Source organism: Triticum aestivum, chromosome 3B, assembly GCF_018294505.1.
Source record: "Triticum aestivum cultivar Chinese Spring chromosome 3B, IWGSC CS RefSeq v2.1, whole genome shotgun sequence".
Lineage (NCBI taxonomy): Eukaryota > Viridiplantae > Streptophyta > Magnoliopsida > Poales > Poaceae > Triticum > Triticum aestivum.
In genome coordinates, this window is record NC_057801.1 from 467,414,210 (window position 1) to 467,439,153 (window position 24,944).

Sequence of the window (24,944 nt, forward strand, 5' to 3'; positions counted from 1 at the left end):
AGGCTCATGTTGAATGGCTTCGAATGTCCAGACATATGCAAGTGATTTGAGAGTCGACTTTGAAGATGTCCGGACTATTAGAGCAAGATACGAGCAGTAATGTTTCACTGCTGGACGAACAGCGCACGACCATGGAGCCAGATAAACCAGCGCACGCACCGCCGGACGTAAAAGGCTTCACTAAAATTAGTTATCAACTACATCCAGTTACCACTAGGAAATTATTGATAAAAAAGATTGAATTTAGGCTTAGTTTAGCGAGTCTATATATATATATAGACCTCACATGGCTAGCATACAAAGTAGTCGACACACACGGCCAACAAACATAGTCGATACAATGCAGAAGATTTTTAGTAATACAAGTCCATTGGCAATGCAACAAATCATACGCATCATGGATGAGGTAGAAAAGACTTCTTAAGCTTTCTTTGTACCCGGGCTTTGACCGTGCCTTCGAACAATTTCAACTCAAATTTCGGTAACAAGCTTCTTACTTGCCATCCATACTTGTTTCAGCAGCATTCGATATTTGCCTGTATAAACGAGAGTAAAAAAATTCTGTTAGATGATATGAAATATCTACTTGCAGAGGTTAAATCATCTAAACATTGACTATAAAAAGCAGAAGACCCATAAACAAATTATTATCCAATTAAATTAAAATTCCAACAACCGCTCTGCTCTTCATCAAAGGAGTACTAACATTAGCAATTTTGTTCGCACTATCTCTTTCTGACTGTATTGAGTATTCTTGTCATACAACACTCAGATTCAGGAACTTGCAAGTTCTCTTCCATTCCATGCAACTCCCTGTGTTTCAAATTCTAGATTTGTCCCAAGTCAAACATTTCTATCTTTAGCCATCAATTCCTAGAAATTTGTACAGTATAATGACTGAGCATAATTGTCATGGTGAATCTAATAATATAAATCTTATAATCTTGAACTATAGAGTGAATTTCACTTTTTATCCATAGTCTAACATTTGTGACAGCAATTACCCCATTTAATAGGAATTCCTCCTGTTTACTCTCTTTAGTCTAACTCTAATATCTGACAATGGTACAAATATAGGGACAGTACTGAACGCATTCACCAGTTAACATTTCCCATTTAGTGAAACATTTGCCAGTTTATTCAGTTCTATTTGGTAGGACTCGTTCATCAGGTCTACATGGCCATGCGCGACTTCAACAATCCTAGCTGCTTCTACTACGATCTTTGTTGTAGCTACTGTCCTTGCTTCATCGATCGCTTGGCTGAAACCTGAAGAGAGAAGCTAGCGCATGCACGCTTGTCCTGTACATGCATGGCACACAGAAATTTTATGCTACGTACTAGTACTAGAACAAAAACAATAATTACGAAAAATACAACCAAAATACTCTACTTAAGTGGACTACTGCTACTAGTGCCCTATTATGCTCTGGCTAGCTCTCGTGTTTAATTCTGTCTGGCTAGCAGAAGGTGAGAACATTGTGGCAGCAACAGTTGTGCCACAAAGGTGCAGATGAGGACCTGAGAAGGTAGTCGGATATTAAATATGCCAGGGCAAAATATGTTTCTGATATTGCAAGCCACGTAGAGCTGATAACTCGGTGCAACCTTACAGAATGGGTCAAGTTTAAAAGGGGGTGAAAGCTGACACAACTTTTACTAAATGGGATAAGTGCGAAGAATTTCTGCTAAATGGGCCAATTGTTAAACTAGGGGTTGAAAAATGGAATTCACACTAAACTATACGCATTTCTAGAAACCGGTAGTTATTAAAGATAGAAAGAAAGGTTTGACTTTGGACAAAACTAGAATGACAACTAATATGAAGAAGAGGGAGACCCTAAATGTACTGCAATTTTTACAGGGGCCACGGATCCACTGCAATATTTCCCCTCAAATAAGCCAACCATAGTGATTGCCGATTTTGTCCCAATACAACTCTCCCTAACAAATGGGCCACGCCTGCCAGTGGGTCATTTTTTTTCCTCTCTCATTTGCATCTTTTCGGCAAGGCTGCGGTGGCAGGTGGCGGCGGCGCGGATGTCCAGCGACGGCAGCACGGAAGTCCGGCGGCAGCGGTGGTGTTCCAGCAGACGGCAGTGGTCCAGTGGCGCGGCGGTCAATGGAGGCGGCGCACTGACATGGCAAGCATTGAAAATTTATGGGGAGGGTTGCAACTCTCCACTATCTGAGGAGATAATTTTTTGGGTTTAGGGAGACTGTTGAAGCAGGTTTTTTGCCTCAACTCTTCCTATACGTGCAATTTCTTGGGAATAGGGAGTAGTTTGCTGAAGATGATATAAGTGTACTACTACTAGTGCACTATTATGCGCTAGCTAGCTCTGGCATTTAGCTGTGTCTCGCTAGCAAATGGTGGGAACATTGTGGCTGCAACAGTTGCCGCACAACGGTGCGGACGAGGACCTGAGAAGGTAGTCGGAGATTAAATATGCTTCTGATATGGCAAGCCACATAGACCTGATGACTCGGCCCTCCTTACAGAACTAGTAAACATGTACGTGCAACGCACGTCTCAATCGACATCAAATAATTGTTAATAAATAGTTGTCTAATATTTACATAGTTTTTCATCCGTACATATCTTTATTACTGATTTATAATGTTTTTCGGATGGAAGCAAAACTAAATTACGGATAAATAGAGAATGTGCAAATTAGTTCAAGATCAATAAATTTATGTAACTTATGTTGCTAGTACGGACACCCTAGTAGTCACTTATTTGCTACTATTTTCTTAGCCATATCATCCTGATTCTACCCTTTGTCCCATCATAGAAATTGACACATCACCCATGGCTGCAACAGTCTCAACGTGATGAAGAGCCAAATCAGTTTCCTCCTCCGTCTTACACATGACCTTGCTTCCTGTCATGTCACAAAAGAAGAAAACAGTCCCTTTCTCTGTAAGATTGAACAGAGTCAAGCCATAAAAGAAAATGGACAAGCTGATTTTTTCATCATGAAATTTTGTGTTTTGAAATAGTTACTAAATATGTAATGTTTAGTCCAGCAGCCAAATGGTTATACCCCAGAGTTGTTTACATCATTGCTTCACTCATGGTTCAGTGCCATGATGGCATAAAAGATATCTTAGAAAAAGCCGGATACATAGTAATGCCTAATTAACAGATGGTCAAAGCAATTATCAAAAAACATGAAGAGCAGGTTAACCATTGTTACATCCCAAATCTATGAGAACATCTGTAAATAATTATCTGTAATGGGGTGTTTAGAGTACACCTGCTTTGGTTGTACTGGGGTGTGGTCGAGAGTGGATGTTCGCATCCATTTCGAGGCTTCTTGTACATTGTATTTTCTCTCTTCTATAAAAGTATGCCTTTGGCGTACTCTCAAAAAAAAAAGAATATCTGTAAATTGTAGAAGAAAATGGCGCAGCTATGAAAAGAAAACAAAGCTTTAACCTTGGTGTAGTAAAAACTAAAAGGTAACTTATCCCTACAGTCTAATAACAGAACAACACATGAGTAAACAACTTGCTGTTTTCTGTAAAGGGTGAATTTCATTGGCAGCATGTCTGAACTATCATAATAAAATTAGTCAGGCCTCCTAAATTTTGTTACTCAAGAAACTATCTGCAGGTCCCTGAAATTTTGCTATGCATTTTTGGAAGAGAAGAGCACCATTTCAAATTCACAATACTGCGTGATAGTTTGTTTCTCGAGCCTAAACAAAAGCAAAACTTCCTCTAGACACTTGCTTAATGTAAGAGCGGAACAAACTTTCATAATTTCAAACTGAAGATTTCAAAGTCATACACATGGCAGATAATTCATACTTTAGGAGGAAATTAGTTTGCCTCCAAATCCAACAGCAATCAACAAAAATACACATGGAAAATGGCATTTAATAGTACACTGTAAACAGAACACTGAATGGATAATGATACTAAAATGTGTTTACAAAGGTCAACAGAATACAGATCTTACCAACGAACAAAGATGAAGTGATGAACTGACCGGTTTCAGTGAAGTGGCTAATGTCATGACCTCGGTTTTCTGCTGAAGCAACTCATTTTCTCTTTCAGATAGCTGAACTGCTAAAATACCCACCTATGGAAAGTACCAAAATATTGAAGTGTTTACAAACAAAGAGATCATTTAGGCATGTATATATATGTAGGTCGACTGGTGGAGACTTCTTTGAATAAAAACTCACCTGCTACTATTTTTTACACAATGAAACTGTACGTGCTTCTTAAATATGTGCAAGCTAGTTGTGTATTTCATCGATTGTCAAGAGAGAAGGCATCGAGGAAGGAACCAACCTGGACATGATGATAGATAGGCTAAGAATTTAAATTGTGAATGAAGTGTACTATGATTTTCATCAAGGTCCGGTATTTCTTGTATATATCAGCAAGAGCACATCAAGTGCTTCTGAGTTTGAACAACATGTTAAATTAAACCAGCATTCCTTTCATCCAAGAAATGGAATGGAAAGTAATGGGGAGATTGAGAGTAAGCATGACTCACCACGGTATATCAGAGATGCAGGTCCTGAATTAGTTGGACTTGAGGGCGAGGAATTTTTTCCACCTGAGTGCGAGGAGATGTACCCCCAAATTCGTACCACTACCATAGACCTGCACGTGCGTAACATCATGGCAGCAAATTACAGTTTTCTAAAATATTGGCAATGTAGCATCATGGCTGCAAATTACATTGCGTACAAGTGGGGTCAGAACAAAAGCTACAGTCAAAAATGGGGCCCAAAATGGAAATACAATCCAAAATAGAAAATCAATGAAAAGTTGAAAACTGTAGTAAGATGAGGATTTGCACTTGGCAATGTAGCTTACCTACAACTGAGGTTTGAACAAAAGCTACAGTTATAAGCACATGAGTTGGTTGTAGAACTGATCTAAATACTTCACCATTGATTAGTATCTCGTTGAGAGTTCACCTCTTCTGGTGCCACAGACCAGCACCCTCGGCGCTCTCCCTGGCTACACAAAGCATGCTCGTATTGATCAATTCCGCAGTTGTATAGCTACAGTTTCCGCCCCTCTTGGTTCCTCGTTCGCCACAACCCGCCTAATTCCTGCTGTGTGAGTCAGCAAGCAACAGTGCTCACCTTCATCCAAATACATAGATTAAAAAGACCAATGTGGGGATGAAAGGCCGCATAGTATGCTGCTCGGAGAACATATGAACCTAACTTTGCTTCAGAGGTAAAATTAGCAATTCCTAGTCATTATCTGCTTTGACTGCAGTACCAAATTATCAGTTGAACTAACTTAAAATTTATAATTGGTGCAATACCTATATAAATTGAGAAGGCGGTGAAGTCCAACTATTAGATCCAACATCACTGAATCCTTGAGATCTTAAACGTGACCTACTTGCTCATAGTTCCGACCTACTTGCTCATAGTTAAGATGATTACCATCTGCAAGAGGACATAAATAGTTCAACGGAGAAGAAATTTGTCAGAATATATATGTGTGTCATGGCCGAAAGCTTATGTAGCAAGGTTCTTCATGCATGCAAATCTCCCAAAAATCAATCCATATACCTGTTTCCAACCACTGGTACGTGCATGTTGCTATAACCGAAAGCACTTCTGACATAGCAACATTGACCAATCACTACAGCACCTAAATCTGTTTGCTGTTGGAAACCTCTTAGGGATCTTAAACTCAACTCTAAAATTAGTCAAAGACCTTCTAAGATTAATATTACACTTAATGGGATCAACTACAAAACTCAGCTAGATTGATTTGTACAGCAAATTGCAAAGAAGATTACTTATATCAATCAATAAGTGTAAAAGGATGTGGCCAGTTTGATACATCAGACTTTTTATGTTCAGTCAGGATATGGCCAGATCGATTCATCACAATAAATTCCAGTGGAAAGGGCACTCCGAACCAACAAAAACATGAACCGTGATACGGCTGGCCGGTTGTAGATCGCCACTGGCAAATATCTCCTGGTTAAGTGAAGCGTGTATCAGCACTACACTGAAAATATCAAATGTGAAGCAACACTACACTGAAAAAAATATACTGGACCTCGTGAGATACTGAGAGAACAGAATCACAAGCATCAACTTAGAGGATCAGAGAGATACATGGTGAAAGTTAGTCGGCTTGATGGCGAGGGCCTCACCGTATAGGTGGCCACCGTCGAAGTGGGGGATCAGAGTCAGCCGCGACGGAAGCAGAGTTCAGCGGCGACGGCGGAGGAGCGGAGGGTCGGCGGCAGAGGCCGACTGGAGCGGGGGGTGACGGGCAATTTGAGCGGCGGCGGAGTGGAGGATCGGCGAGTGGCGGTGGTAGCCCGTGCTGGCGCGTCCACTGGGCAACACAGAAGGAGCGGGCGGCGGCAGAGGCCGACTGGAGCGGGCAGCGACGGGCGATTAGAGCGGCGGCAGCAACCCGTGCCGGCGCATCCGCTGGGCAAGGAGCGGGCGGCGCACCGTGCACAGGAGGAGAGGGCGGAGGTTACACAGGAGAAGCAGGATAGAGATCGTGGTTCGTTCGTGCGGAGTAGTTTTCTTTAACGAAGAGGCATCTACTATCAGTCGACGGGTTAGTGGCTTGCTAGCGTTAAACACAGAGAGATTGTGAACCATTAGATCGTGTGATTAGGCGGCTGAGATTATTTGGATCTGCCTCTTTCTTTCTTTTATAGGGGTAGTAGATGGGTAATGTTTAAAAGGAGGTGAAAGCTGGCACAACTTTTACTAAATGGGGCAAGTGGGAAGAATTTCTGCTAAATGGGCCAATTGTTAAACTAGGGGGTGAAAAATGGAGTTACACTAAACTATGCGCATTTCTAGAAATCGGTAGTTACAGATAGAAAGAAAGGTTTGTCTTTGAACAAAACTAGAATTACAACTAATATGAGGTACAGGGACCTAAATGTACTGCCATTTTTACAGGAGCCATGGAGCCACTGCAACATTTCCCCTCAAATAAGCCAACCATAGGGATTGCCCATTTTGTCCAGCGAAAACCAGCTGGGTTAGGCTTACACTTTGCTTATTTTGTGTGCGATGGAAACTTTTCGGTTCCCACAAAAGAAATAAACATTTAATACAAAAGCAAGATTATCTACCAAAAGCTGCGCACAACAAAAGAAAACATTGCTTAATTCGTGCAGATAGTGCATCTTATCGTTCTGACAATGGCCCAGGAAATAGTATGGCACGAAAGACGCAATGCATGAAAGCTGAATCCTGGGTATGAGATAGCCTACCAATGGTGTGCAATATTTTCCCCTCAAATAAGCCAACTATAGGATTATTTTATTTCCTTGGTGCACATTTGCACCGTTTGAACAATGGCTGTGGAATTATTTTTAATAGGGGTTAGTTACACCACATGGTGTGCAAGATACAGCACATGGCGCACTAATGAAATCATTCATGTGCAACACACCATAAGCAAGCAGAAACTTTGGTTAGGGAACAATGCGGTGAAGTTAAGCTGGACACTGTCTTTACTTTTGTTATTTTGTCTGTTGAATGAAGCCTTTTTTATACATCTAATCAAACAGAAACCACGGAATTTAAATGTGGTGACAGGGAAGCAGTAAGTGCTGAATTTATGGACAGAAAAGTAAATGCTAGCGAGATAAATGCAGGCACAATGTTCACCGTCCTCAAACAAATACAGTAGTTATTTTGAAACAACAAATCAGGTAGATCTAAAGAATACTAGCTGGTAGCTGCACATGATCAAATGAAATAATAAATAATGAAAACCAGAATTGTAATGAAAGATGGAACACATTCTTTTGTGATATTAACTTGCACAGCATAATAAAAGCATAGATGTAACAAATCTACATCCACTCAGTACAAGTACCCAAAGTACTCTCTGCTGCCAGTACAAGTTGGTTTACCTCTGATACTTCAGTTTGTAAATCATTTTGCTACGAAAGGATATGAAAGCTCTTAACGAAATTACCTGGTTGATGAGAAAATGCCCAGATGCTTGGAGATCCCACTGGGAAAGTAGGTGAAACAATGACCCAGGGGTCTTCCAGAGCCGCCAAAATTAGCCACGCCTTTTACAGCCTTGTTCCTCATATCAAGAGCAATAACACAAGCCTTATCCCCAAGGGTATCAGGCATGTGCATAAGGTAAACAACATCACTGTCATGCAAGCTAAGAGCAGGATAGCCTAGACAAGTTCTCTTGAGGTTTGGCTTGGTATCATCACCACGCTCCTGCAGATTAGGTAGTAGCATTTGGGCATACACAGGGTTATCCAATGGTACATCATCTGGGCATCTGATAGTGCAGTCCTCCTCCCAGTTGCTGCTATCAGAAGTGGAACCAATGCTTGAAATTTTTAATTTTTTTGTTGCAGCAATCCAACCTTGAGATATCGGGGAGCTTCCAGTGTCTGAGCCCGGTCTGACGTTATTGTGCATCTCAAAATACTTGATGTAACCTTGGAGAACAGTGATGTTCTGAACATACAACGGATAACCAATGAGCGGATCGGGCGACAGCGGCGAAGGTAGCGGGATGTAGCGAAGACTCTGGTTGCTGTCAAGGAGGAGAAGGTCACAGATGATAATGCCCCGCCCGAGGTCGACCCAACCCACTGAACCAAGCTCCCCTCCAATGGTGATCCCCTTGTTGGGAGACTGGAACTCAAAATCCTTGGGCGAATCAAGAAGCATCAACTTGGTGCTCCATGCCTTTGTCTTGGAGTTGTACAGGTGGAGATTAAAGTGCCCGTCGGTGTACTCCCGCTCAATGAAGGCCCTGCGGAGCACGGCGATGAAGAACATCTCTTGGTCGTGGCAGTGCAGTAAGGCAACCTCTTGGTCGTAGATCCTGAAGTAGGGGGGACAGTGGACGAGCTTGACCGACGGCGGCGTCTTCTTGGTGCCGGCCTGGTAGACGAAGTAGCGAATGTTCTTGGTGTACACGTGCTGGCGCTCGGGGCAGATGGTGATGCGGAGCAGGACGAGGCCATCCTCCGTATAGGAGATCTTGGGCATGTCAGCGAATGCATCGGGCTTCAGATCTGGGCAGTGGACGGTGAAGCAGGAGACGCGCGGCGGGGCAGCCGGCCAGAAGGTGACCAGGATGCGCTTGCCCTTCTTCTTGGTCCTGCTCCTGCGGCCACGGGCGGTGGTGGCGTTGGTGCGGTCGCTGAGGTAGCCGAAGGAGTCGATGAGGATGGTCTCCGGGAGAGGAGAATCCGGATCCTCGGGGTGGATAGGCGGAGGGATCTGGAGTAGCCGGAGTTGGTGGTCATCCATCACCATGGCAACCGAGGAGGTCGATGCGGAGGTGGCGGCCGGAGGAGGAATGGGAGTGGAACCCTAACGCAGGGAGGAGAGATGAATCTATGGATGGGCTCGCTGGCACACACTGAACGAGTCGATATTTTATCTCGGGGACTCCGACGCACAGAAGAGGAGGCAACGACTGGGCCGGCCCGACTCTGTAGCGCTCATTGTTGCATCATTCTCAAAAACAAAAAGCTCATTGTTGCATTCTCTATACAAGAGGTCATTGTTGCATTCTATAAAAAAAGGTCAATTGTAGCAACCTTTTTGAAACAAATCTAAATTTTCTCGAAATATGAATATATTTTATTGTAAAAGAAAATATTTACTGAAAACGCGAACAACTTTTCAAATTTCTGAAAAATGAACTTACAATTTTCTAAAAAAAATTGAATCATATAAAAACAATTTTTTAAATGCGTTTTTACTGTGAACAAATTCTGAAAATACGGATTTCGTAAATTCCAAACAATATTTGAAAACACACAAAAAATCTGCTTTTTTAATCTAAAAGCATTTTCTAAAAATTCCAAACATTTTTAAAAAAGGTAACTTTTTTGAAAACATAGAAAAGAAAAAGGAAACAAAAAAGGGACACAGACCGATCAGGGGCCTTGTAGAAGGTTTCCAAAATCGGAACCAACATTCAATTTATCTAGCGTTAAATTGGTCGGCCAACTCGGTCGCTCATGTGCCAATAGGCGACTATTTGAGGCATGTTAGTCAAATACTAGTAAACACCATTTATCTCTGCTCTTATAAAAACAAGGATCATTTACATTTCAGTCCCTAACTCGAACCCACTACTCGACGCACAGAAGAGGAGGCAACGACTGGGCCGGCCCGACTCTGTAGCGCTCGGTACTGTAGCAATCAGCTCATTGTTGCATCATTCTCAAAAACAAAAAGCTCATTGTTGCATTCTCTAAAAAAGGTCAATTGTAGCAACCTTTTTGAAACGAATCTAACTTTTCTCGAAATATGAATATATTTTATTGTAAAAGAAAATATCTACTGAAAATGCGAACAACTTTTCAAATTTCTAAAAAATGAAGTTACGGTTTTCTAAAAAATGGAATCATTTAAAAAACAATTTTTAAATGCTTTTTTACTGTGAACAAATTCTGAAAATGCGGATTTCGTAAATTCCAAATAATATTTGAAAACACACCCAAAAATGCTTTTTTAATCTAAAAGCATTTTCTAAAAATTCCAAACATTTTTTTAAAAAAAGGTAACTTTTTTGAAAACATAGAAAATAAAAAAGAAACAAAAAAGGGACACACACCGATCCAGGGACCTTGTAGAAGGTTTCCAAAATCGGAACTAACATTCAATTTATCTAGCGTTAAATTGGTCGGCCCAACTCGGTCGCTCATGTGCCAATAGGCGACTATTTGAGGCATGTTAGTCAAATAGGAAACACAATTTATCTCTGCTATTATAAAAAAACAAGGATCGTTTATATTTCAGCCCTTAACTCGAACCCACTACTAAGATTTACCCATAATTTTGAAGCGTGTTCAAATTTCCCCCTCTCCCGTTAGGTGCCTTTATAAAAATGTCCTTCTGTGCCATTTCCGTCTGGTCAAAGGCCTCTGACCATCAATAGGACGTTTTCTAGACATATTTGCCCTTCGATGCATATATAACTTACACATGGACCTGCCCAAAGTTAAAAAAACTCACTATCTCATCCCCTCTCTTTAACTTATAGATGGACCCCAACAAGCATAAAAAATAAAAATAAAACACACTCTCTCTCTCTCTGACATGTGGACCATGGGACTCACTGCGAGGGTCAACAACGGTCCACACGTCCCCAAACGCATGTCCGGCCGGCTGCGCTCGCCGACGGCTCGCCGTACGTGGCTATAGACGGTCGCGGGAGGAGAGTGTGAGGCGGGCAGTATAGTTGTGTGAGGCACTCCTTGCACACCAATTCATCTTCACGGGCACGTCACTCGCAGGTAGGTGGGCGCGCGCAGACGACCGAGCTAGCCGAGGTCAATCATGGCGGCCAGCTTCGGGCAGGGCGCTCCGGGAACGGGGTCGAGCAGTGGAAGAGGGGAGTAGGTCCACAAGATTTCAACGACGATGCATTGAGGTCGAGGAGGTCAACGGTGGCTCGGGGCGGACGAATTTAGGAGCTCAAAAGCACATCCATGGCGGAGATCAGAGTCCCGTCCGTCGTCTACAGGCGGCCCTAGGCCCGATTGAGGCGGCCAGAGGGGCACATGGCCATGCTCTTTGGTCTCGATCTAGCCTTCGACCGAGACAGCTAGCATCGACGTCCTCCGCGGAATGTCTCATGCGCTCCCCGTGCATGGCGTCACAGTCCGCCGCCACCCGCCTCGACCACCACCTGCAAATCCTTCGACAAACCACCCCGAACTCGTCCCCTTGGTCTTCACATGTAGGCACGCCGCCCCTCATCGGCGACGGCCACCTGGCGAGCCTTGCCTTGCTTTGGAGCGCGTGGACTAGTGTGGACACTGCAAGTGGGTCCTTGGCACACATGTCAAGGAGAGAGAGGTTATGAGAGAGGGAGAGTTTTTTATGTTATAAGTGAGTGAGAGTGAATAAGACAAAAAAATTCTCTTTTTCCTAGGGTAGGACCCGCATGTAAGTGACAAGTGAATAGAGGGGCAAATATGTCCAGGAAACGCCCCATTGATGGTCAAAGGACTTTGACCGGGCGGATATGGCACGGAGGGCATTTCTGTAAGGGCACATAACGGCACAGGGGGCAAATTTGAGAATGCTTTGATATTAGGGGTAATCTGTGTAGTAGGTTTGAGTTAGGGGCACAAATGTAAATGTCCCTAAAAACAATGTTGGGTGTAATTGGTTTTGTTCCCTGGATCAATTTCGGACCTCCTACATACATGATCTAAACCAGGTTCTACACTTTGTTTGATTGCCCACAAATCCCCACACTACATGGCAGCACAAACGCAAGCACGACATTTGGTTGTGGGTATGTGTAACGCCCCGGATTCGATGCGCCAGGTGTCCGCCAGTTATTCGATGTCCTTGCCATGTCATTTGCTTGCGTGTTGCACTTTGCCATGTCATCATCTGCATTTCATATCATGTCGTCATGTGCATCGCATTTGCATACGTGTTCGTCTCATGCATCTGAGCATTTTCCCCGTTGTCCGTTTTGCAATCCGGCACTCCTATGTCACCCGGCGTCCCCTTCTTGCCTCTTTTCGTGAGCGGGTGTTAAACGGTCTCAGAATGGACTGAGGTTTTCCAAGCGGCCTTGGTAGACCGCATGTCAAGTTTCGTGCCATTTGGAGGTCGTTTGATACTCCAACGGTTAACCGGGTAACCGTTAAAGCCTCTTTTGTGTGCAGCCCAACACCCCTTCCAAAGTGGCCCAAAACCCAGCAAACTCCCCTCCATGCTCTCGGTCGTTCGATCACGATCGTGTGGGCGAAAACCGCACCTCATTTGGACTCTCCTAGCTCCCTCTACCTATATATAGACCTCCCCCTCCGAAATTTCGGTGCAAACCCTAGTCCTCTTCCTCCCGCGCTGCCAACCAGGCCCACGCCCGCCTCCCGCTCGCCTCCCCCGAGGCCCGATCCGCCGCCACCATCTCCGCCTCCCCTCACCGGCGCCGCCATCTCTGGCAGCCTCGCCGGCGACCTCCGCCGCCCTCCGGCGCCTCCCTCCGCCGGCCGCCGCTGCGGGCACCGCCCGCGCCTGCTGCGCCGACGCCCCGGTCGCCCCTCGGACCCGCGTCGCCGCCTCGGCACTTCGCCGACCGCCGCCACCTCGCCGGGCTCCGGCGCCGCCCGCGCACCTCCGCCCCGCGCCGGTCCCCTCCGGTCCGGATCCGGTGGGATCCGGCCGGATCTCGCTCCGCCCGGCCACCTCGACCTCCCCGACAGCCTCCTCCGCCCGCGTCTCCGGCCGCCGTCATCAACTCCGGCGAGGTCCGTGGATCGGGACGAGATCCACCAAGCCCCCGATCCAAACGCCTCCATCCAGGATCGCCCCGTCCACTTTGTCCCCGAGGTGAAATTTCCACTAAGTCCCCGAATCTGTGACATTTTCATGCCATGTTCATCGCATCATAACTTGCTGCATACTGCTCCGTTTCGTGCATATAATATGTCAAAATGTTCGTAAGTAGGAGTTCAGGATCACTTCTTGATCATTACTAGTTGACGACCGTTCCTTTGTTTCTCTTCTCACTTTCATTTACGTATGTTAGCCACCATATATGCTTAGCCGCTGCTGCAACCTCACCACTTTACCCCTTCCTTTCCCATTAAGCTTTGCTAGTCTTGATACCCATGGTAATGGGATTGCTGAGTCCTCGTGGCTCACAGATTACTACACCAACAGTTGCAGGTACATGTTATGCGATGATCATGACGCGAGAGCGATGTTTGCCTATTTTGGAGTTCTTCTTCTGCTTCTTCGATCAGGGGATAGGTTCCAGGTCGGCAGCCTGGGCTAGCAGGTTGGATGTCGTTTGAGTTTCTGTTTGTGTTTCATCCGTAGGCGGATGGTGCTCTTATGTAAGATGATGTTGTATTCGTGTGGCATTGTATGCCTTTTGTATGTATCCCCATCTATTATGTAATGTTGATGTAATGATATCCACCTTGCAAAAGCGTTTCAATATGCGGTTCTATCCTTGGTGGGACCTTCTAGTCGCTTTAGGATAGTATCGCATATTGGGCGTGACAAGTTGGTATCAGAGCCTCGACCGACCTTAGGAGCCCCCTTGATTGATCGTGTAGTTTGGCCGTTGTTTAGTCTAGAAGAAAACTGTTTTCGGAGTCTAGTTATATCGGAGAGTAGGAATTCTTTTTACTCCTCAGCCCCTTCGTCGCTCTCGTCAGGAATCTTGACGTAGGTGTTTTGAATTACTCCTCTTCCCTTTCAAACTTTCTTTAGGATCACGCAGTTGGTTTTCCGATCGTTGTTCCTCAGCTCTTTGCATCCGGTGCATTTCTCGTCATGGCGATTTGACCCTCTTTGTTTTGCAAGTTCAATCCTCAGTTGTCTTTTTTTCCCACCCGCCCACCCCTTTTTTCTTCTCGGAACCGGAGTCCGTAATCGAGTATCCATCCCACTCGTGCGAAGTCTTTGCTTTCTTTCCTCAATGATTTCAACCGGTGTTTTTCTCTTCAAGATATTCGTCGTTTCCCCTTCCAAGTTTCCTTTGTTTTTCCCGCCCTCCCACCCTCTTCTTCCCGGAGCTTGAGTCTGTTTCAAGCATGTCATTCGTGTGGAGCCTCTTCAGGTTTTCCCTCAATTAATTCAACCGGTGAATTCTCGTCTCGTTCGTCATTCTTCATCTCTTTCTTTTCCGGTGGATTCAATTCAAGTTTTTTCATTGTCGATCGTATTCTTTCCCTCAGCTCAAATATTTCCCTTTGCTCGTTCGCCTCTCGCCAGTTTATCCTTCCGGAGTGCTGAAGACATCTCAGGAGATTCGTCTGTGTTCCAATTAATTCGAGGTTGTCACCTCATTCAAATATTTCAATTGTTCCGGTGCATCATCTATCTATTCAACATCCCTTTCCAATGATGTTTTTCTCTTTAGTGGGCCCTAACCCACAGGTCTTTTCCTAGGATCTTACTTGACTCTTCTAATTATTCCGGAGCTATTCTAAATTCTTTCAATTCTTCCAGAGGCCTTGCGTTGTTCATCTTTTTTTTTCTTGCGTTCTTGTTTCACCTCATCCCTTTTCCCTTCCGTCTCGGTCCTAAGATCTCGGGACGAGATCTCTTGTTAGTGGAGGAGTGTTGTAACGCCCCGAATTCGATGCGCCAGGTGTCTGCCAGTTATTCGATGTCCTTGCCATGTCATTTGCTTGCGTGTTGCACTTTGCCATGTCATCATCTACATTTCATATCATGTCGTCACGTGCATCGCATTTGCATACGTGTTCGTCTCATGCATCTGAGCATTTTCCCCGTTGTCCGTTTTGCAATCTGGCATTCCTATGTCACCCGGCGTCCCCTTCTTGCCTCTTTTCGTGAGCAGGTGTTAAACGGTCTCGGAATGGACCGAGGTTTGCCAAGCGGCCTTGATATACCACCGGTAGACCGCCTGTCAAGTTTCGTGCCATTTGGAGGTCGTTCGATACTCCAACGGTTAACCGGGTAACCGTTAAAGCTTCTTTTGTGTGCAGCCCAACACCCCTTCCAAAGTGGCCCAAAACCCAGCAAACTCCCCTCCATGCTCTCGGTCGTTCGATCACGATCGTGTGGGCGAAAACCGCACCTCATTTGGACTCTCCTAGCTCCCTCTACCTATATATAGACCTCCCCCTCCGAAATTTCAGTGCAAACCCTAGTCCTCTTCCTCTCGCGTCGCCAACTGGGCCCACGCCCGCCTCTCGCGCGCCTCCCCGGAGGCCCGATCCGCCGCCACCATCTCCGCCTCCCCTCGCCGGCGCCGCCATCTCCGGCAGCCTCGCCGGCGACCTCCGCCGCCTCCCTCCGCCGGTCGCCGCTGCCGGCACCGCCCGCGCCTGCTGCGCCGACGCCCCGGTCGCCCCTCGGACCCGCGTCGCCGCCTCGGCACTCCATCGGCCGCCGCCACCTCACCGGGCTCCGGCGCCGCCCGCGCACCTCCGCCCCGCGCCGGTCCCCTCCGGTCCGGATCCGGTGGGATCCGGCCGGATCTCACTCCGCCCGGCCACCTCGACCTCCCCGACGGCCTCCTCCGCCCGCGTCTCCGGCCGCCGTCGTCAACTCCGGCGAGGTCCGTGGATCGGGACGAGATCCACCAAGCCCCCGATCCAAACGCCTCCGTCCCGGATCGCCCCGTCCACTTTGTCCCCGAGGTGAAATTTCCACTAAGTCCCCGAATCTGTGACATTTTCATGCCATGTTCATCGCATCATAACTTGTTGCATACTGCTCCGTTTCGTGCGTATAATATGTCAAAATGTTCGTTATAAGATGCTCTTCATTTCATTCCATTGCATCATGTTCATTTGAGCTCAGCTTGATGCCCGACTCATTGTTGCAAGAGTGCTATATGATGTTAATCTGCTGAAACTGTTATAACTTGATGATTTGTCATTTTTGTTGCATTTGATGTGTGCGTCTTATGAGCATGAGGTCTACATGTGTTTTGTGCTATGTCATGCCATCTTTACAGTGGTGTCATCCTTGTATTTTTGTGATTCCTGTAGTGAGTGCATCAAGCTTGCTAAGTAGGGTACTTGCTGTTGCTGTTTTGCATGTCTGAATCTGCTATATCATGATGCTATGTTAACCTGCTTCCACAAGTCAATCTATGCATAATCTGGAGATGTTTACTAAGGATGTTTTGTTATACATATCATGCTCTATCCATCCATGCCCCTGGTTGCATTTATAGCTTGTTGTAGCTTGTTGTAATCTTGCTCTCAAATTGCTAAATAATGTTGCTGTAAGCCTGTTAACATTAAGTTCAATGTTTCCATGATTGTTGTTAGTGATCCATGCACCCTATGAACTTGTTCTTGTCATGCTTAGCTTCATAAACATGTCTTCTTACTGTGAGTTGCCTTGCCATGCCATGTATTGCTCTGTGGTGAGTGGTTCAAGCTCACCAACATGTCTACTTATTGTTGTTCCTGCCATGTATGAATCTGTAATATAACTTGCTATGTTTACATGGGTGCCATCATATCTTCTGATCCTTTTTGGCTTATGGTCATTAAAGGACATTTGTTTTATGTAATTAGTAGATTCATGCCATGCCTTTGTTCGCCATGATAAGTTCCTGTAGCATGTTGTTTGATAGCTCTAAACTTTGCAACCTGATGTTATTTCTGCTAAGCCTGAAACTGTTATTATTTGCAATCTTGCCATGTCCTTTTGAGCACGTTCTAGTGATTTCTGGAGATAGCTTAGTGTTCATGTTTTGTCATGTTTTACCTGTACTTCATGCCCATGCCTTTTGTTTTCACGTTGAGATGCTGTAGCATAGTGTTTTGATGCTTGCAATATGCCTAGTTGCTGTTTTGGACAGCTTGTGCTTTAAACTTGTATAGAGTGTATGTGTTGAACCGTTGCTCCGTTTTGAGTGTGCTCTATATGTAACTTGCTTAGAATTGCATGTATCTTCATATTATCATGTTGCATCCTTGTTTTGGGGTGTTTGCTTGATGTTTGTATGCATTTTGCATCAATGCCATGTTTAACTTGCTTTGCTCATATCTTCTAGGCCGTAGCTCCGAATTAAATGAACTTTATATGTAACTTGACTAGAATTTCATGTAGATCATCTTGGTGCATCTTACCTTGCTGTTTAACAACTTGAACTTAAGGTTTATTCAGATCTGTACCAATTTCGAAATATGCATATGAGGACTTACCGGAATTGTTCTATGTTGTTTCCGGCCTCATTTAAACTTGCTTTGAGGTGTTGTTCTTGTTTGCATCATATTTTGCCATGAGTAGCTCCATGTAGCCTTGTCATGCATCATGCTTGTTGTGCATCATGCCTTGTTCATGTGTGGTGTGTTTACTATGTTGTGTGCTTCTTCTCGATAGTTCCCGTTTCGTTGCGATCGTGAGGATTTGTTCGTCTACGCTTGGTTCGTCTTCGTGGCTTCATCTTCTTCATGGACTCGTTCTTCTTCCTTGCGGGATTTCAGGCAAGATGACCGCTACCCTGGATCTCACTATTATCATTGCTATGCTAGTTGCTTCGTTCTATCGCTTTGCTGCGCTACATATCAATTGCTCTTCAAGCCTCCCAAATTGCCATGAACCTTTAACCTTTGTCACCCTTCCTAGCAAACCGTTGTTTGGCTATGTTACCGCTTTTGCTCAGCCCCTCTTATAGCGTTGCTAGTTGAAGGTGAAGTTGAAGATTGCCCCATGGTGGACAGGTTTTTGTTGGGATATCACAATATCTCTTATATTATTAATGCATCTATATATTTGGTAAAGGGTGGAAGGCTTGGCCTTATGCCTGGTGTTTTTTTCCACTCTTGCCGCCCTAGTTTCCGTCATATCGGTATTATGTTCCCGGATTTTGCGTCCCTAACGCGGTTGGGTGATTTATGGGACCCCCTTGATAGTTTGCTTTGAATAAAACTTGTCCAGCAAGGCCCAACCTTGGTTTTACCATTTGCCTCACCACCACCTATACCCTTCCCTTGGGTCGGCCAACCCAAGGGTCATCTTTATTCAGCCCCCCCGGGCCAATGCTTGTCTAAGTGTTGGTCCAAACTAGAGTCCTTTGCAGCGCCACCTTGGGGAAACTCGAGGGCTGGTTTTAGTTGTACGGTGTGCTCATCCGGTGTTGCTCTGAGAACGAGATATGTGCAACTCCTATCGGGATTGTCGGCGCATAGGGCGGTCTTGCTGGCCTTGTTTTATTACTGTCGAAATGTCTTGTAGCCGAGATTCCGAGACTGATCGGGTCTTCCCGGGGAGAAGGAATATCCTTCGTTGATCGCGAGAGCTTATCATGGGCTAAGTTGGGACACCCCTGCAGGGTATAAACTTTCAAGAGCCGTGCCTGCGGTTATGTGGCAGATGGGAATTTGTTAATATCCGGTTGTAGTAAACTTGAAGTAAACTCTTCTAAAATACACCAACCGTGTGCATAACCGTGAGTGTCTCTTTTCGGGGTTGATCGAGAGGAGAACACGGTTTCTGGGTTATGTCTGACGTAAGTAGGAGTTCAGGATCACTTCTTGATCATTACTAGTTGACGACCGTTCCTTTGTTTCTCTTCTCGCTTTCATTTGCGTATGTTAGCCACCATATATGCTTAGCCGCTGCTGCAACCTCACCACTTTACCCCTTCCTTTCCCATTAAGCTTTGCTAGTCTTGATACCCATGGTAATGGGATTGCTGAGTCCTCGTGGCTCACAGATTACTACACCAACAGTTGCAGGTACATGTTATGCGATGATCATGACGCGAGAGCGATGTTTGCCTATTTTGGAGTTCTTCTTCTGCTTCTTCGATCAGGGGATAGGTTCCAGGTCGGCAGCCTAGGCTAGCAAGGTGGATGTCGTTTGAGTTTCTGTTTGTGTTTCATCCGTAGGCGGATGGTGCTCTTATGTAAGATGATGTTGTATTCGTGTGGCATTGTATGCCTTTTGTATGTATCCCCATCTATTATGTAATGTTGATGTAATGATATCCACCTTGCAAAAGCGTTTCAATATGCGGTTCTATCCTTGGTGAGGCCTTCTAGTCGCTTTAGGATAGTATCGCATATTGGGCGTGACAGTATGTGCTCCTCATATGCAATGTGTCATTGTTTGGTTATGTGTTGCCTGAAGTGTAGTGTGGTAACCTATTATTCTAATGGTGAGGTTACTAGCATATACATTAGTCCTATAAATGATGTTGAAGTACCCGCCTCCTAGGGGCCTCGCGACGCGAGAGTGCCAACCACGCCGTTTGTTGCTCCTGGGCCTCGCACGATTGGCTGCTTGGTGCGTTTCGCGTGTTTCGATCTCAAAGGATGCCTCACACTTGGACAATTTTCCTCGAGGTCCATAACACGTGGCTCGCGGGTGCGGCCAGGGCCACCCTCCTGCGGTGTTTCCGATCGCGCTTGTGTGCACTCTCTCACGCGCTGCTTCGCACGCGACGGTTGAGACGGGTTTGGCTGTCAGCATTTGCATGCGTCAGGTGGACCCAATTGGCATGCGGCCAACCGGGGGAGGGTGTTGCCTTCATTAGGTGTCTCATAGGGGCACTACTTCAAATGCGGAGGGTCTTGTCTGTCCGGCCTCTTGCCCACATGGTCGGTGATGGCCACTTGCCCGCATTTTTTAAATCAAGCCTTTTATATATCTCCTCAAACAGTAACCATGGAATTTAAATGCCCAGATGCTTGGAGATCACACTCTCAAGGTAGGTGAAACAATGACCGAGGGGTTTCCAGAGGCAAAATTAGCCACGCCTTTTATAGTCTTGTACTCTTGTTCCTCGTATCAAGAGCAATCACACATGACTTGTTGATACGGCCAAGACTAATCTTAGTATTGTTGATGATCGCAAAATAATGCCGCATGTCAGTGGATTAAAGGTTAAGGATATCTATGTGCCAAGCGACGATGAATTACTTTCAGTTACAGTAAAACAAGACGTTGCTTTGCTTTGTGCCAATGAGAAGGAAGGGACGTGCATGATTCAAAGGGAAAGGGGAATACTTGCATGCAAGGTAATGTATTAACTCAGAGATATGCATGCAAGATTAATCAGGCTCGTTTTGGCAAGGAAAATTCAGTGTCCATTTATAGAGAGATGGAAACCTAGTTAATGGAAGGGAGCATGCGGGGTGTCATTTATTTGGTTCGGCCAACAATATAAATGACAGAGATTTATTTCTGTTTTTGCCACCTCCACGTAAGAAGGAAGTTTCTCAATGTGTTGAGAGTTGGAGACTCGTACGTGATTTCTTGTCATTAAAGGGCACGGGCTGGGGTCCACCTCCAATATTATTTAGTTGTAAGTTTAGGATCCATCAAGATTTAAAAGGTAGTTTAAGAGGGTGCTTGGATACGTTTTAGTCCCATGACTAAAAGTAGCGGGATTAAAACTTGCTAGCCTCACCCATGTTTGGATCCAAATACTAAAGAAACTAAAATCAAGTTAATGAGCATTTATTATCCTTCAAACCCTCCAATCCAAAACTCATCTGTGTTAAAGGAGAGGAGTTAAATGAGAAGAGAGAGGACTAATCCACATTTTAGTAGGGGTACCCCTGACTAAAAGAATTTAGTCTCAAGACTAGTTTTAACCCCTCTTTAGTCAGGGCTGCTTGGAACTTTAGCCTCTTAAAGAGACTATTTTTAGTCAGACTAAAATAAGTCCCTTGAATCCAAGCACCCTCTAATTGGAGAAGAGTTTTATTACGTGTGCTAGTTTGTCCTGGTTACGTACGTAACTTGTTAGTCGGTTGCTTATTTTTCTTTGAGACCATGTTCCGTAGATGTTTTGCAGGCTATATATAAAGCCAAGTGCGTCCATGTAAAAAGGAGGTTATTTTTATAAAAGAGACACGATGTGTTTTGAAGGATAGACACCCGTATAAGTTTTAGAGGGATCTTTAGAAAACCTCTGTGTTGCGATTTCTTTATGAAATTGTTTTTGCGCGTGAGTACCATCGTTGAGATTGGTTTTTTCGTGCTGAGCCGCAAGGTTCAAACCCTCTATTTCGTGTACATCGCATGCGCGGGCAAGAGGTACTGCTACTGAAGATGGAGTGTCATGAAAGGTCGGGCCGCATTAACAGATCGGATCTCACCATCGAGGTTTGGTCTATATCACTTGTCCTCACGGGGATCACGTGTGTGCATGAGGTGCATGACGTAAACAACATCACCGTCAACCGTCATGCAAGCTAGGAGCAGGATAGAATAAACAAATTCTCTTGAGGTTTGGCTTGGTATCATCACCCTCCTGCAGATTAGGTACTAGCATTCGGGCATACACGGGGCAATCCAATGGTACATCATCAGAGCATCTGATCGTGCGGTCCTCCTCCCAGTTGCTACTAGAAGTAGAACCAATAATGCTTGAAAAACTTTTTTGTTGCGGCAATCCAACCTTGGCAGATCGGGGAGCTTCCATTGTTTGAGCCAGGTCTGTCGTTATCGTGGAAATACTTGATGTAACGCTGCAGGACAATGATGTTCTGAACATACAACGGATAACGCTTGAGTGGACCGGGCGACAGTGGTGAAGGCAGTAGGATGTAGCGAAGGCTCTGGTGGATGTCAAGGAGGAGAAGGGCATAGATGACAATGCCCCACCTGAGGTCAACCCAACCCACTGAACCGAGCTCCCCTCTAATGGTGATCCCTTTGTTCGGAGAGTGGAACTCGAAATCCTGCGGCGAATCAAGATGGATCAGCTCGGCACCCCATGTCTTTGTCTTGGAGTTGTACAGGTGGAGATCAAAGTGTTGGGAAACATAGTAGAAAAAAAATCTCCCTACAAACACCCGGGAACAATATGAAGGTGCATTAGAGGATTGGATATCAACTCTGAGTATGTAGTCGAAGCAGAAGAGTCAGTGTTAATCGTACTTGGAGTCTCTCGAACCATTGATGAACGGTCCTACGAACCGCCCTTGAACGATCCCAAACTGAAGACTGAATGCATGGACTCTCTACAGTTTGCAAGCGTATGGTCTTCATGATCCAGCAGCGCAGGCCGTCCAGAACTAATCACCGCTAGAGAATTAGAGGAGGAGAATAGAGCCACACTGGGCTTCTAATTATGAGGATTAGAGAACTAGAACTAGCTCTAATTATCTCAATTAGAACTAGTAGTATTGGGCTATAGGAGGCACATAAAACTTGTGTGTAGAAAAGGGGCCAAGACCTCCACTATATATAGGTTATAGGGGAGAGGGGCATCCAAGAGGAGGGGAAGGACTTGTTGGGGAACGTAGCAGAAATTCAAAATTTTCTACGCATCACCAAGATCAATCTATGGAGTACTCTAGCAACGAGGGGAAGGGGAGTGGATCTACATACCCTTGTAGATCGCGATGCGGAAGCGTTGCAAGAACGCGGATGAGGGAGTCGTACTCATAGCGATTCAGATCGCGGTTGATTCCGATCTGAGCACCGAAGAACGGTGCCTCCGCGTTCAACACACGTGCAGCCCGGTGACGTCTCCCACGCCTTGATCCAGCAAGGAGAGAGGGAGAGGTTGGGGAAGACTCCATCCAGCAGCAGCACGGCGGCGTGGTGGTGATGGAGGAGCGTGGCAATCCCGCAGGGCTTCGCCAAGCACCGCGGGAGAGGAGGAGGAGGGAGAGGGGTAGGGCTGCGCCGAAAGAGAGACGTTCTCGTGTGTCTTGGGCAGCCCAAACCTCAACTATATATAGGGGGGGAGGGGGCTGCGCCACCTCTAGGGTTTCCACCCCCAAAGGCTGGCGGCCAGCCCTAGATCCCATCAAGGGGGGCGGCCAAGGGGAGGAGAGGGGGGGCGCCCCACTAGATGGGCCCTAAGGCCCATCTGGACCTAGGCTTTGCCCCCTCCCACTCTCCCATGCGCCTTGGGCCTTGGTGGGGGGCGCACCAGCCCACCTGGGGCTGGTCCCCTCCCACACTTGGCCCACACAGCCTTCTGGGGCTGGTGGCCCCACTTGGTGGACCCCCGGGACCCTCCCGGTGGTCCCGGTACATTACCGATATCACCCGAAACTTTTCCGGTGACCAAAATAGGACTTCCCATATATAAATCTTTACCTCCGGACCATTCCAGAACTCCTCGTGACGTCCGGGATCTCATCCGGGACTCCGAACAACATTCGGTAACCACGTATATCTTTTCCCTATAACCCTAGCGTCATCGAACCTTAAGCGTGTAGACCCTACGGGTTTGGGAACCATGCAGACATGACCGAGACGTTCTCCGGTCAATAACCAACAGCGGGATCTGGATACCCATGTTGGCTCCCACATGTTCCACGATGATCTCATCGGATGAACCACGATGTCGGGGATTCAATCAATCCCGTATTCAATTCCCTTTGTCTATCGGTATGTTACTTGCCCGAGATTCGATCGTCGGTATCCCGATACCTTGTTCAATCTCGTTACCAGCAAGTCTCTTTACTCGTTCTGTAACCCACATCATCCCGTGATCAACTCCTTGGTCACACTGTGCACATTATGATGATGTCCTACCGAGTGGGCCCAGAGATACCTCTCCGTTTACACGGAGTGACAAATCCCAGTCTCGATTCGTGCCAACCCAATAGACACTTTCGGAGATACCTGTAGTGCACCTTTATAGTCACCCAGTTACGTTGTGACGTATGGTACACCCAAAGCATTCCTACGGTATCCGGGAGTTGCACAATCTCATGGTCTAAGGAACTGATACTTGACATTAGAAAAGCTCTGAGCAAACGAACTACATGATCTTGTGCTAGGCTTAGGATTGGGTCTCGTCCATCACATCATTCTCCTAATGATGTGATCCCATTATCAATGACATCCAATGTCCATGGTCAGGAAACCGTAACCATCTATTGATCAACGAGCTAGTCAACTAGAGGCTCACTAGGGACATGGTGTTGTCTATGTATCCACGCATGTATCTGAGTTTCCTATCAATACAATTCTAGCATGGATAATAAACGATTATCATGAACAAGGAAATATGATAATAACCTATTTATTATTGCCTCTAGGGCATATTTCCAACAGTCTCCCACTTGCACTAGAGTCAATAATCTAGTCCACATCACCATGTGATTAACACTCATAGGTCACATCACCATGTGACCAACATCCAAAGAGTTTACTAGAGTCAACCATCTAGTTCACATCTCTATGTGATTAACACTTAATGAGTTCTAGTTTGATCATGTTATGCTTGTGAGAGAGGTTATTTAGTCAACGGGTCTGAACCTTTCAGATCCGTGCGTGCTTTACGAATATCTATGTCATCTTGTGGTTGCTACCACACGCTATTTGGAGCCATTTCAAATAATTGCTCTACTATACGAATCCGGTTTACTACTCAGAGTCATCCGGATTAGTGTCAAAGTTCGCATTGACGTAACCCTTTACGACGAACTCCTTTTCACCTCCATAATCGAGAAAATTCCTTAGTCCACTAGATACTAAGGATAAGTTCGACCGCTGTCATGTGATCCATTCCCGGATCACTATTGT

The 24,944-nt window shown here is 45.6% G+C and overlaps 1 protein-coding gene across 36 annotated transcripts; it reads right to left on the reverse strand.

Annotated features, from left to right (window-relative positions):
* Positions 1–224: 224 nt before the first annotated feature.
* On the reverse strand, positions 225–9,388 carry LOC123070408 (uncharacterized). 36 transcript variants are annotated; one of them, XR_006433649.1, is made up of 7 exons: positions 7,957–9,388; positions 5,303–5,972; positions 4,514–5,114; positions 4,197–4,305; positions 3,998–4,090; positions 3,261–3,357; positions 2,538–2,885 (listed from the first exon to the last, which is right to left on the reverse strand). XR_006433649.1 is itself a non-coding variant. In XM_044493630.1 (2 exons), exons 1-2 carry the CDS (start codon positions 9,273–9,275, stop codon positions 494–496), a joined length of 1,362 nt encoding a protein of 453 aa, XP_044349565.1. In that variant the 5' UTR covers positions 9,276–9,388; the 3' UTR covers positions 225–493. The 36 variants fall into 36 exon arrangements, 1 of the variants encoding a protein (XP_044349565.1); XR_006433646.1 differs by having other exon boundaries at positions 3,261–3,388; XR_006433644.1 differs by having other exon boundaries at positions 3,968–4,090.
* Positions 9,389–24,944: the final 15,556 nt, after the last annotated feature.

What these genes read in the sequence shown, in the direction of transcription:
- LOC123070408 (XM_044493630.1), bottom strand. Translation starts at nt 9,275, where the DNA reads ATGGTGATGGATGACCACCAACTCCGGCTACTCCAGATCCCTCCGCCT. An exon ending in GGCATTTTCTCATCAACCAG is followed by an intron (nt 537 to 7,956) that starts GTAATTTCGTTA and finishes TCGTTTATACAG; the next exon opens with GCAAATATCGAATGCTGCTG.